Here is a 15338-nt window from a genome sequence, read left to right on the forward strand (position 1 = left end):
TATATATATATATATTGTATATATATATACACACATACATAAGAAAAAAAGATTTTTTAAAGAAATGCAATCTTTCTCTAAAGGTTAAAAGTACTTAAAAGCAAATATAGTTCCTTAAAAGTTAATGCAATTTGCGATTGCTTTCAACGTTTTTCTATACATTATAAATAAAAATAAGATGAAAACCTTATGAATGGATTAAAATTAAAATTAAGATATGTGAATTCAATTTAATAGAAAAATTTCCAAGGCTAAAAATTGTATAAAAAACGATGTGTTAAATTCATTTTAAAAGACGGTATCTGACAGTGCAGTAATAGAAATTTTAATTAGTTCCTCGGTTAAAGAAAAGTAATTACACTGATAAAGAATGATAACTCAAATTAGAGAAAAGAAATATTCGAGATATAGAATAGTCAATACGTTGCAATTAAATTGTATTGGCTTTCATTAATGAGATGTTGCCTGAGATCGACATCAACTCGCCAAGATTGCATTCATTACACAGAATGAAGATGGGTTGATCTTCGCTTGAGAGAGGAAGTCATATTATACAAGTATTGTAATAAAACAATTTCCTCGAAATGACTATTCATATCATCATTAGATTATTTTTCATGATACTCGTAAGTACTTAGTAGCTTTTTTGTATTTTTTAATCAAATACATTAATTACAAATCTTAATCTCACTTTCTTTGATAATTATATTTTATTAAGCGTTTATTAGAAGTTGCAATTTGTTTTATTATCATAAAATGTGTAATTCTTTTGATGTTTGAAACAAACGATCAAGAATATATACTTCCCTGCTGGAGTTTCGTATATATTTCCAGTTTATTGAAAATTTCATTTACGCTGTCCCAGATATGAGATAAATCGATGTGCACGGCGGTAATCGGCAATCTTCATTGGCTATCTCTCTTTTCAGCGATCGATCAGAAGACCGTGCCGGAAGAGCTTCCGGTGTCCGGCGATCCTTATAACGAGACTATGCTGGAGCTCCTCTTTCCTTTAAAAGAAGTCCCTCTTTTTAAACTGAACGGCAAAAAACTTCAGCTTCTCAAGCCATTGGACAGAGACGACGAAAATCTCTCACATGTGGTTTTTCAGGTAAGAAATTTTATCTCGCAAGATTATAAGAACCTCCCTGATTTATTTAATTTCTAAAAAAAGATTCCGTGTAATGGACTAATGTTGCGGTTTCATAATGCTCAAAAGTAGAACAGACGTACCTACATTAAAAAATTGTTGCATTATTATAACGGTAGCGCTATATTCTCTCTATATTTCTTCTTAGACTCCTTCACAAATTGAGAACCTTGTGGCCTAGATTTAATGTGCTTTCTCACGTTTATATTTATGCATACAATAACCGCGTACAAAACGACATCTATTATGATATTAATTTACTTTTTACTAATATTTTTCAAAATAATATTTTTTATTAATATATCTGAGTACACGAGATTACTTAAAATTTGCATTTAAGAAATTGCAAGAATGCGTTGTGCAAATGTGTATGCTGAAGGTTTATATAAAAATTTATAGTACGTGTAACTATCAGTTCACGTGCACGTCTTCTTCCTTATTCGTCCATCCGAGAAAGTTTATGAGCAACGCATCGACGCAACGTGAATTATGGAATATCATTTAACAGCTTTCTAACGATAAAGTCACCTGGAGACCACCGCGAAACAAATTGCCACATTGAAAATCATTGACAACGGGAATTTCCAATAATAAATAACGAAGATGTGCGGAGAGAAACTCGTTACGCGCGGAAACTTCAGCCTCCTGCGCCTGATTTGCACTCTCTGATTATTATCCTTTGCGACAACTCGTCAACAGCCTTCGTTTCTCTATTCGTTTTTGTTCGATCGGAATTTTCACCGTCCTCGATATCGTCGATTAGATATCGCGGAAGAATGTAATAATGGAAATATGGGGTAAGTGGAATACTCCCATTATTCAGACTTTCAAACGAATATAACAAAGGACAATCTGTACTAACAAAGATAAAAATAATGCAGAGGACAAGGCAACTCTTATAGAGAAAGATGTATCATTATTATCCTTCTCAATTCTACTATATAAATATTAGAAGACAAGTGAATAATAGCTTTCAGTTCGAATCAATATTTCTTATAATCTTTACGATTGCGATAAAAAAATTGAATTGTTCGGTTTCTTTCAAGTGCATTTTTTCTTTTTATATTGATCATTAAACATCAAACGTCTAATTCATCTCGTGATCACTTAGCGCTTTTAAGATGACGCCGTTGTCTTCCTACGCAAAAAATTTCCTCCTTTTCTAGGAAAAGGATCTCTCTTGTCTGTAAAATGTTTTATTATTTTCTTCACCGTCAACAAGTTGCTAACTTATTGCTAGCAGCTTGGCAAGAACACTTGTGCTTCCTGCATCATTGTTAAATCGCACAGTTGCTAATAGATACAGTTTATTTTCACAAAATTAAAATGAAAAGTATGATACTTTATTTTTAAAGAATTTAAGTTAATTTTATGTGGAACATCTTTTCCTATAAATAATACACCAGCTATTAAAATATTTTTTTTTAAATAAAAAAAATAATTAATTTGGTTTTTAAATGGAATTAAATTTTATATATATATGCATATACTTTTAACAATTTGTTATTTGCTATACATTTCTTAAATACATTTATGAAATAATGTTTTAAATTACTTAAATTAGACGAAATAAATTTGCTTGCTTATTATTGCATTCGCGATTCAAGGAGTTCTCTGTGCTGGCTCGTTCAGCATCCGCGAAACTGTATAAACACATTGTACCTTATGACACTATCACGTGAGGAATGTGAAAGGTCTAAAGTATCGCATCGAACACTTCAAGAGCTCGTACTGATCAAACGAGTAGATCAGATCTAAGACCAAGAAATGCAGATAGAGATGTAGAGATAAATTCGATTCAAACAGAAATGCGGAACATTTCGATTAATTTATAGAACCTACATGGACGAGTAATTAAATCGATCGAAATAAACCAATTTGAGTGAAACCAATTATTTATTACTTCACTCACAGTCGAAGAATACCGGCCGTTTCAGAGATAGCTTTTTACACTTTATTTTTTAAAATTAATTTTGCGTAATCTTTAATAGTAAACGTTGTTCAGTTTGTAATTTATAAAAATTTTATAGTCATACAATAATCATCTTATCAAATATTTTAAATAGTAGAAATTATTTGGAATTAATTTTGTTTCACAATTTTATTTTTTACAGTTCTTGAACTTTAAAAATTCTTAAAAAAAATAAAATTAATAAGAACTTTAGTAGATCTCAAGGAAACGTATATTCTTTTAGCATAAAAAACCGTGTTTCACCTAGAAAAAAATTTCTTCAACTCAAAGAGATATTTCTTTGCTATTACACGGCTGAAGCAAAAATTTCTTTGATTTAAAGAGATTATATTCAAATAAAAAAAATGACATTTAAGTCAAAGAATTTCTTTAACCGTATAGAAGAAAGAAATATTTCTTTGAATCGAAGAATTCTTTCTCTGGATGTTATGTTACGGGTTTGATTTATTAATATCATTTATAAATTCTTTATATAATATCCCTTATTAAAATACTTTTGATGAGTTCTTCTTCGGTGACAGTTAAGCAGCATTTAACAGTAAAATGAGCGATCAATGCCAAATTTTCATGTTCACTCTCCAATATAAATACTTATTTGATTTTTAGTTGAGCTGCACGGTGAAGTTGACCAACAAAAAGCGGACAATCCCGATGATAGTGAGAGTGTCCGACATCAACGATAATGCACCGAAATTCATTAACACGCCGTATGAGACCACTGTGCCGGAGGTAAGAGTTTAAAGAAGCTTCCTTCCCTTAAAGGACCTTCTGGTCTTCATTTCCATCTCAATGAAATATACAACCGTAATATACCGCTCGACTATCTTTCAACTCGCGTAATTAACTTCAATCGATAGTTCTTCTGTTGACAATTGATTCCTCACGCTTGTAGTAAAAACGAATGAGGCTGCCAGATCGGGTGGGTGGAAAATGCGTTTTATATTAAGAAAATAATAGAACATCAAGCGTGAAAATGCGGGCATAACGCGGTAATTCACGGTATGCTCCGCGTTACAGTAAATTTATACCTATAATGAGTTGCGCTACGATGTACGGTATGCACGCGCAGTTGGAAATTTATACTTATAATGGGCTGCGTGTTGTATAATTATGCGTCTAAATATGATGAAGGAATAAAGAGACTGCGGTTAACGCTGTGCGAAAGTTCGATAATTATATTCCGGCGAGATGAGCGTTAATTGAACGGTGCAGGAAATAAAGACAAATATTGCTATTGGAATTATTACGAGACTCCGTCGAAAAATAATAGCGTACACACAAGAAGTTAAAGTTCCTATGCATCACGAATGTCATCGATTCTTCGAATATCCGGTTCTTTGATCGAGCGTAACATCGTCGTTGTGCCACGACTTTCAAGGCGGACGTTTTCTATGCGTGACGAAATTTTTACAGAAATTAAAAGTGTGTCGAATGCTAGTCATTGACGCGAGTGTGGACGCTTTATTATCCCACTCTATCGTCGAGTCAGCGTGCGTCTTCGAAGAAAGTAGATTCGTCACGTCGCTAAGTGGATGGGAACTATTCCGAGCATTGACCGACGTTGATGGTCGATCAGGGCCACGATCATCGCGACAATCTTTTCCTTCTTTCGCAATTGTGATCCGTTATGCAGAGAATGACATGCGCGTTGAGCATTTCTCCTGGGATCTAAAAGGTATGAATAGATCTAAAAGGATAATTGAATGCGAGGGGAATAAATCGTTTTCAATTCTCCAAAAATTAAATCTTTGTACGGCCTTTTGATTCTCCCTTCCAATCTTCTTTTATCAATTAAATCATCAATTAAATACAATAAAATATAGACCATCCAAATATTAATTGTTGTTAGGATTCAGACTGCATTGAGACGATTCTGCGAAGATAATCCTAACTGGCTCTGGATTATCGTTTAATTAACGAAGCTTTTGTATTAGTTCTTACCGTGGAAACTAGCGAAATAGATGCTCGAGCCGTAATCAACCTTTGCTCCACCTGCCGTGCATAATTGCAGAATCGCGGGAGTTCCTCTAAGAGATCGAGATCGAGATTAAGATCGTCGGCTCGCGCTTGAGTTAATTAATCCGCGGGGCAACCGGTACTGTCGCGAGAACAAGCGGTGATAACCTCTCGGAATAACAAAATGATTACGCCGGAAACGATCCACCTTTACTTTCTTACTTTTGCTCGTTTAGCACCATCAAAAAACTGGAAATTAACTGCGTTGTTAAGTAAATGAGGGGCGATGACTTCCTCGCTTCCATCGTTAACGACCAGGATTATTCTGCTTGAATTGTTTCCGTGGGAACGTCATTTAGTCGGCTTATTCTTAATCCTGAAGACACGTTAATTAACTCTCTTCAGCATTTCTCAAGTATTGTACCATTACAATAATATGTATATACCATTCGCTGCCATCATTCTTACGTTACATTTACTACAGTTGAAGGTAAAGATGTTGAGTCATTTTTTAAAAACCTGTATTATAAGAAAATGCCGTTTTGTATTCATTTCACGTAGCCGATTTCTGTAAGTAGACATTTTTATAAGTAGTAGTCTTTAAAACAGGGTTCTCTGTTATTCTATCTTATAACAGAACTCAACTTCAAAGCAGACACGCTGACCGAGCGCAGTATTTTGAAGGAGGTTCCTGATCCCGTTAGATAAGCTAAGGTGCAGCGAATATTGGCGCGAAGCAACGAGGAGGAGCTGACCGCCGTGAACGAGAATATTATACGTTCCAGTATAATATCGGTCACGCCGCACAGTAGTCGCCGACTTATCTCCACGGATTAATCGGAAACGCGCGCGCGGCTTTCGTCGGCGGTGCAAAAAGCCTTTGAATTATTTTCGCGTAATCCCCAACGAAGTCTCGCCCTCATACTCTGTAGATCCTCTCGCTCACGCAGGTTGCACATCCCGCGCGAACAACCTGCTTGGCCTGTTCGAACTCGGTGTATTCCCGGTCGAATTATTCATCCTCGACGACCGGACTCGTGTCTGACCCCGTCGGCCTTCAATTAACTAACATCCCTCTAAAACCGCGTAAAGCGTGCCGCATAAATTTAATCCCGTTCGATTTCAAGGAATATATATCGTCCTGCGATTTCTCTCCAGCGCAGCTGGAGGCACGGAAGGAAAGTCGTGATTTCCACTTCGGCTTGGTGCCATTTCCTCCTTAGCGAAAGATGAATTATTACGCTGTCCTTACATAATTCGTAAATCGCTAAATGCAATTCATGAAACGCAGACGCAAAAATGAAGATCTGCGTTTTGCGAACTGAACTGCCCCGTTAACTTGTATACCGCGGCGACTGAATTGGCCGATGGCAGAGTAGAAAAAAATAGCGGAAATGAATTTTATATTATCAACAGAGGACTACATCATCTCCTTACATCAATTTTTGTAATACGGAAAATATCAGACACATATGTAGTTTCTCTAATCTAATTTAAATTAAAATGTAACCGCTGTCGAAGTTCAATTCAATGCGTGCGGTTAGTTTATATTTGCGTGTATAATCTTGCATGCGGTATTATTTTCTGCGTTTGTGAATTACGTAGGGGCAGTTTTATATTGAAAATATATATTACATTAAGGCTACGTTCCAAAACTTAACGTAGCCTAAATATATATATGTATAATATATACATATATATCATATCAAATATATTATATTATATATATGTACATCATATAAAAAAATAATCTGCATACTGCGCGTTGTTTCTTCGCAGCTCACTCCAGTCGGTTCGACAATCTTCAAGAACGTCGACGCAAAGGACGCCGACGCCGGTGTCAATGGTATCGTCGAGTATTCGATTGCACCTGGCGACGGCAGCAGAATTGGTAGCAACGAGGGTGTTGGACGCAACCGGATCACCACTGTCGATGGATACGGCTATTTCAGCATCAACCTGCCGCACCAGGGACAGGTCACGGTCAATCGAACGCTCGACTACGAAAGGACTCAACGTTATCTCGTCACCATCTTGGCATCGGTGAGTTCCGATCTTGTATCAACTAATCAAGTAATCACGTTAATTGATCGGAATTGCGAATGAGTTCAAGATCGGCGATACTGACGTAAGAGCTAAGATAAAGACGCAGATCTATCAAGATTTAATTAACACAACGGTTAATTAAGAGTTCGCAAGAGAAATACGATTAGCTGATTTCTAAATGAGAATGTCGTCTGACCTTAAAATAAAACAGAAGATAGAAAATTGAAAGGTTGTCTCAGAATAAATGGCTTTACATAAAAAATAGTGTTATAATTTTCTTAAAAATAATTATAATTTATCTTTATCAAATAAATATCTTCTTTTTGTGAAAACAAAGGAGACTTTGTTTTGTCCAAAAAGTCTTCTAGTCTGCCGATCTAATTATTTACGTATTTTGCAATTTTTTAATACTTGTTAGTCATGTTGCTATATCATGTTTTGCTTAAGTATTCAAAAATTAGCTGGATACAGATCTAAAAATAATTTTGTTTGGATATCATCAGAATAATTATACTCGTATAAGTCTTATATTACTGTCCTATGAAACTGGTTGTTAGAATGTTAAATGTTTTCCAGCTTTATTATTAACATTTGAACGTTCTTAACATTTAAACATAATTACTTTAATTAAGTCCAACAAAATTATTTTCAAATTTGTAGCTAAACTTTTAGAAAACTTACTTTAGCAAAACCGTTCTTCCTGTGCGTGTATATATACCGTTGCAATACCTGTCGTAGAGTATAATAATCGAGTATAATGAGCTCGACCAACGATAGGTACGATTGCGCTATGCGACATCGAGCTGAAAACCTGTACGACAGCAGTAGAAAATTCTTGTACAAATAACGAGGAAATAACGGTAATCATTTAACGATTTACATGCCTAGTAAATTGTTGCGTCGTCTTTTAAGATAGATCAGGTTTTATTTGACAAATATTGACAAAACGATAATTTTGCGCGCATAACAATAAAATGTGATGAAAATAAGTATAACGATTTTTTTAGTACTCTGATACTACTTTGATAATAAAATTATTATTGTTATAAAAAATTTACTAATTTTATAAGAATTAAGTTTACAAGAATCTTACGAACCTGTTGCAAGATTTTACAATTTAATAATTCTTTCTAGAAAAGAAACCTTTCCACTGCAAATTGATTTGTAGATGAGACAGAGTTCTTTGACGTATTGTCCAAGAACTTCAGTGTATACATATATATACATATATATCGTATGTGTCATCCACGTAGTATTTATGTTACGTAACGTTCATACACCTGTTGCGAGCGATTCTTGAGGTTATACTGCTTTTGTTCGGTTACTAACGTTCATAGCCAACACGCGCATATAATAAGCACTCTGCAACGACGATCTGGAGCATTTTTAGCACCGTAGTTGAATCTTTAGTTCGCGAGCATCGATTTTGCATCAATCGTCTTCCTGCAATTGCGATCGAATATGCAATTGAATATGCGCGCCTGCTAGTGCAAGTTAATTATAAATGCGAGTGTTTCCTTCGTTTAATACACCATGGATGAGTATGAAGCGAATCGACGAGATGTGGGATGGTCAAGTCGCGTGGGTCGAGGGATGAAGACAGAACAAGAGGTTGGCCGATGAGTCACAACGCTGACTACCCAGGCGATGGTTGGAAAACCATATTTGCATTAGCATATAGCGCTTCTCGTTTACGCAACTTCCCTTGAGTGTTATTAGTCTGGATCTCGAGAGCTCTCTCAATTCGAAACGCAATTGAGACGCGCCTTTCTGTACGATACTTCTTCACACGAATTGCTTTTTTACCCTTTCCGGATTGAGTTTGTGTTAAAGAGTTTATAAAAAGTACAATGTGTCCATCCAAGAGAATATCAAACAATTTATATGCGATATATTATTTAATCGAACCATAATTTCTGTGCCAGCAAAATATAAAATGTTTGTACCTTGCATTTTTATTTATATTTCTTTATGACCTTTATTAATTATATTAAAAATGTTTATTCCTTTATAATCTTCAATATTAAAAACAGTCATGTGTTTATATACAAACTTGAAAAAGTGACCTGATTAAACCAACAAAAAGACCCAAGAATGGCATTTTAATGAAACTAAAGAGACTAAACAGAATTTCTGATCAACTAGAAATTCTGTTTAGTTTCATCTTGTTGGACCTTTTCATTGATTTAATTAAAATTTTGTTCTCAGTGCAGATTTTGAATTGATTCATTTTGTGTGGGATCGATTAAAGAGAATAAAGAAATATATGAAAATTACATAAAATTTTATTTCACTGTACAGAAAGGACGGTTATTGAAGTATTTAAAAATTTAGATATAACTGGAAATAACTCTATTGGAATTTTATTGGGGAAAATAATTATGTAGGACGCTCGAACTGGTTGCTAAAACTTTTCGCGGCATCGCTTTTCATGCTTGAAATTTGCTACGTAATTATTTTGATGATTCAACAAAATTATTTTCAGGTTTGTATCTAACTAAAAATTTTTAGACATTTCAGCAAAACTATTCTTTTCGTGTGATCATCACGCTTCTATATATACTATATAGTACAATTTCAGCTATTCTAATTGCTCATTTGCGAGAAATAAGGTCGATGAATACTACCTATGGGAAGCGACATATTGTACATTACAGCAATATTCCTGAATTCCTCCATTTGTATTATCCACTGAGGGATACTTCAGCGGTAATTCACACGCGAACGTATCGCAATAATTCTGAAGAGGACTTTAGCATTCGCGCGCGTGCATAATTATATGCGCGGCGCGACTAACGCGCGTGCAACATATATGCTTCGTTACGTGCACACGATCCTCGTACGAAACATGTCCCGTGTGCTCTGTCGCAGATTAGAAACTGATATACGTACAAGCCTACAGGCATGCATTCGCTAAACGGTATTACAACCCGATGGCAATGGCACCACGCTGGCCAGGTAGATACGTGTTCGATCTTTTTCACGTCTAATGATTTTAATGGTACTAATCGATTCTGCGGTTTCGCACAAGTGCGCAAACAGCGCACGACAGACTAGTCCGTTAATTACAGTTACGCGCCCGGCTTAGATAATCCATGTCTAAATAATTAATTACTTCTATCAATCGCGTATTTAGAAGCGCGCTGTGTAGAGGTACTTTAAACGTACATAAAGCTGTGTGAATATTGCAGATAAACAAGGAAAATGTGCGGCTTATGAGTTTATATAAAGCTTTATGAGTTGTTTTAAGTTTTGTCACTTCTTTTTCCATCTCTACCAAATTATTACTGATTTACAATAAAATTAAGCTTTTCCTGGTAGAAATGTTGAGATAAAAGTCACTCAAGTTATCAATATTTATTCTCACATAAGGACAAAAATAAATAACACAGTACGTTAAAATAACACTACCTTATTTTTCATTTTCTAACAAAATATATATTTGTAAGTGAACAACCTTATCTAAATTAACCGGGAAATCCATAGATAAGAAATGAATGCAGAAAAAGTGATACTTTCGGCATATCTCACATGACGATCGTTTAATGGTAATACTGGTGATTCACAAGCCAATCAGGATAGAGGTAGTTTGCAGATAACAACTCGACTACGATATGAGAGAAGTTGCGATATTTCCGATGTGAGGTTTTCGTACAATCTCGCGGTCAGGGCAAATTCACCGAACAGACCAGCGAAATAGAGAAAGGATCGCATGTAACGGTAATACTGGTGCGGAATAACACAATCTTTCCGTTTGATATCACGCATGTGGTATCATTTGCGGTACCGTAAAGCATTAACGACCACTCGTCCCACCAGATTAAAGGCCGATTGCTGTGCTTGTAGCTATTTGCATATCGCCCTGCCGAACCCAACATTGTTCGGCTTATAGATAACACGCGGGCCGTTGCTGCCGGATTAGAACTCGCAAATTGCGCTTCTCGTGTCCGCAATGGATAACAAAGCGATCGATATCGCGACACTTATCGGCCATGTACGCGTTGTGATCCGAACTTTCTGCTGGCGAGAATCAGGTTGTAACATTGTCCTCATAAAGATACTGCAATATCGATTTGCTTTTAAACACTCATACTTATTCATCAGACAATAGATTTAGGTTCTAAAAATAGAAATCAAAAGAAAGCACTATTTAAATCTTAGAGTAGATCTTCACCCTAAAGAGTGGAAATTAAGCCAGCCTTGAAAAAGAGTGGCTCAATTTTCGACCTTTAAGAGTGAGATTTATTCTAAAATCTCTTTTAGAGAGCCTATAAGAGCCAACACACGAGATCATGTGTGGATACATTTATTTATTCATAAAAAAATATATAAACGTTTCGACTTTCGTCGTGGGTCATTTTCAGTACATAAAATTCATTGCTAATAATAACAACTTACGAAGCATAATGATACGATGATGATGCAAATCATCCTAGAAAATGAATTGAAGTGCATAGTGAATTAATTAAATATTGCAAAAGCTCAGCAATAAATTGAAGAAGTCGGTCATTTTAAATATACAGTTTCACCACATACATGACTTGTCCACAGATGGTCAGCATTGAATTTAGATATATCATTCATTAGATATGTCAGGCCAACGATTATAGTGTCTCCTATAAATTCTGCAATCTTTTTAAATCTATTATTGTATCTCATTAGTCGACAAATCATCAATAAGTAAATGATTGACGAAATTTATTTCATTTTAAAAAAGAAGAAAATAGTATTACAGCAAATTGTGAAAGTATAAATCTAGGACGGGGGAAAATGTTTTATTTAAACAGCCATATATGTAACAAGTATTTTAAATTTTGCGAACCAAGAGAATAGTATGTAGTATAAAATAATAATAATTGTAATTATTTAATTTAAATTTAATAATAGTAATTATGCAAGCCGTAGAAAAATGAGATTTGCGGCCCACGATTGTAATTTGCCGACTACTAGAGATCTAGAGATCTAGAGCGAAGAGAAAATTCCAAGTAGACGATGCAAGAGTCATTTCGAGCGGTATGATCTAGCGTACTTATGACCGTTAACGCAATCGCTAATGGACCGCACGTAATCTCGTCTCGCGTGAGTGAAAGTAAGATGCTCATTAGCGAATATCGCGTATTCACTAAACACCTACGCAATCGCGGCGCGAGATTGTTCGATCGCCATGACGAATCGTCGTAGTGCGAGCGCAATGAGTATCGCGCAATGTAACGTAACGTGCTACCTACATGCCGCACGCATACACACGCACTCCGGGGGTATGATAATATAATCAGGAAGTGGTTATAAAATGTCAAATCCACTGTGACCTGTACGTGCGTATGGAACAATACTTGGTAACTGTACAATAAACGCCGCTTATTTCTGCTTATTTCTTACGAACGATACTCGTCGCGTCGCGATTATTGCTACGCTCGGTGGTCGTGCTCCGCGTTTGCATTAAGAATTGTTCTCCACACGAGCACGCCTATTCACGTGCGAATGATTCTATGAAGCGAGGCAGTGTCGATAAGTCACTTCTGACGTACGACGCTAAAGTCCGCGCTGTCAGATAAAAAAAAACACATGAGTTTTACATCGACCGCGACGTGGCATTTTCCCGTGTGTTTTCATTTGCATCGGGCATAAACCATTCGTTTCGTTATGTATGTTAACACGTACAGCGGCTACAGGAGTTATGGTTGCTAGCCATTGTATATTTTCATTCAGGATCATGCTGGCGCCAAGATAATTGTAACTCTCCTTCGAACTCCATAATCGAGACCTTTTTTCTGAAAAATTCACTACATCGCTTCAGTGCATAATTAATATTTTTAGTTGAAATACTTTCAATATTATCGTAACCGTTGGAGCAAAAATTTAGTGTTGATTATCGCTGCTTGTAGCACACAACTAATTAAGTCGTAAAAATTCTGATAATTACGATAAAAATATTACTCAGTATTAGTCAATTATATAATAATCTAAACATTAGATCCGTAAAGAAAATCAATACATTCTTACATAATAGTAGTCAAGAAGAAATAAAAGTTCGAAGCTTAACAAGCGTCACGTCGACGAGTCGCAATTTTTCCTCGCCGCTAATCGACGTGTTAATGTCTTCCCCAACTGCCTCTAATTACCTGTAATCTTATCTACGTGCCTGGCACAGTTTTGCATAAACGTGGTCGCTACCGCGGCCGTGGGTTCGGCGAACAAAGAAAATTACGCGCCGCCAAGGTGGGCAACCGCCAGGAAAACGCAAGGTGGGCAGTGGATATGGACGGGACTTATATGCAGCGATACATGCCGCACGCGAGTCTATGTAGATACCTACGTGAGGTAGGAAAGCCGTGGACTCGCCGGCATTAGTCACCGTTCGGCTACGCGACGTGTAACGCAAGCACGGAATTTTCGATTTCCTCGAGCGCCGTAGTGCCGACACACTGCCGACGTGGCCAATCCCGCGTGTAACACGCCACGGCGAATCCTTCCGTCGCGGGTGATCGCGATACGGAAAATAGCATCATCACCCTGACCGATCGGACGTATGATGTACGGAGATAGCGGAACGTCAATGGTGTATCGGTTTCGCCGTGCGTGTGCATGGATTTCAATCGTCTTGCCGTGTCAGCGCGAAAGTCCGATAGAACCGCCGTCCGATCGCATGAAGCGCGCCGATCGTTGTCGAGTATCTTGTGATAAATCATGAATATCGTCTCCTAAGAAAAGTACGAGTGAGACTCGACACACGTTTCTTAGAAAATTTCCAAAGTCAAGGATATGCTACATCACGTCGTCGTTTTGCGCGAAGGAAGTTCTCCCTCCTTTATGAAGGGGCCTTGATTCATCTAATCGTAATTAAAATCAAATAGAATGCGAAGAGAAGAGAATACGCTTAATTAACACAGCCGAAGCAATAGCGTTACCGACGGTTATTGCGCCATTGCAATGAGAAATTTCTTTAACAACGCTCTATGAATAAAACGTTGCATCGAAAGAATAAAACGTTGTATAGAATAATACCCGGCGATACTTGTACGCACGATGACGGTCCGCTCGTCGAGTCTACGTCGGGAGATTAATGATGAGCCCTGGGGGCAGAAAGACGGGCGTTTGTCAAATGAACGGTATTAAAATGTGGTTGCGAGGAGGCGCTTCCGCCGGAGTACAACAGCGAGTGCGTTGCCATTGACGTAGGTGGAGAAGTCCTCGAGTTCTGTCGAATCCAGGACGAGTGAAGAATGCGCGAGCACAAGGCCAAAGAACAGACGATATTTCAATTTCATCGCAGTCTCGTTGTCGGAATTTATATTTTATCAGGACCTTAGAAGATAACAATTGATTCTTAGATATTATTACAAGATAATTAATTGTACGTTCAAGAATGCGGGACCGTTCAAGAATGCGGGATCGTTAAGAAAATATACGTAAATATATTGAGAAAATTAATGATTGACGGAATAAATAACAGCGCGATAGAAAAAGGAAAATTATCTGTTACGTATGCCGAATGAACGTTTGCGTGAGAGCCACGAGAGGAAGCGAGCAACTTCCGGAACGCCTCGTGTATATATACGTAATCCTTTATTCCTTTGCAACGGAGACGCACATGTCGCGAAACGTTGATTACAGATCGGTCGCTTCCGCCTTCGGCGGTGACAATATCGGACGAATATCGATGTGACTTGGTCGTAACGGAATCCCAAGGTAGAAAAATACATTTCTCGATTTCATGGCAGAAAACGAGACGAACGCTCCAACTTGAGTGTGTAATAAGTGACTTCATATATGCAGGAAAAGACCGATTTTGCTGGAGTATCTAAAAATTTAGGTAGATATAGATCTGAAAATAATTTTCTTGGACTATCACAAAACAATTATGGCTGCGTTCCATTCTTAAGGCTCATCTGTCATTGTTTAACATTTCGTAAACGACAAGAATGAAATGATTCCACGAGTGTTGTGAGCGTTAAGTAGGACGCAGCCTATATAGGACAGTGCTGGGATTTACTTGCACATTTCGACTGATTTCCAATTTGAAATATCGATCAGCATTTAGGCTGCGCGCGAATTGGTGAAATAAGAGGTAGGAACCAAGTTGAAAATCAACCGAAATGTGCAACTTACGACGATTGTGTATTCACAATCAGACCTTGTACTTGAGGCTTTCTTAAATTTATCTTTAGATACTCGCAGTAGCCAATGAAATAATTCGTAGAGCATGATATCTGA

At 36.9% G+C, this 15338-nt stretch overlaps 1 protein-coding gene across 3 annotated transcripts in view; it reads left to right on the plus strand.

Moving 5' to 3' along the window:
- Positions 1 to 15338, plus strand: part of LOC108754238 (protocadherin-15) — a 136654-nt gene that overhangs the window by 103577 nt on the left and 17739 nt on the right. For 2 of the 3 annotated variants that reach the window (XM_018496415.1, XM_018496416.1), the window contains exons 4-6: positions 930 to 1111; positions 3729 to 3851; positions 6858 to 7121. In XM_018496415.1, the coding sequence (XP_018351917.1) occupies positions 930 to 1111; positions 3729 to 3851; positions 6858 to 7121 (569 nt within the window). Of the gene's footprint in view, positions 1 to 929; positions 1112 to 3728; positions 3852 to 6857; positions 7122 to 13565; positions 13835 to 15338 lie in introns of those variants that run through there. The other variant, XM_018496418.1, reaches the window with a different exon arrangement.

This window comes from Trachymyrmex septentrionalis, unplaced genomic scaffold, assembly GCF_001594115.1.
Source record: "Trachymyrmex septentrionalis isolate Tsep2-gDNA-1 unplaced genomic scaffold, Tsep1.0 scaffold78, whole genome shotgun sequence".
In the NCBI taxonomy this organism is placed as follows: Eukaryota; Metazoa; Arthropoda; class Insecta; order Hymenoptera; family Formicidae; genus Trachymyrmex; species Trachymyrmex septentrionalis.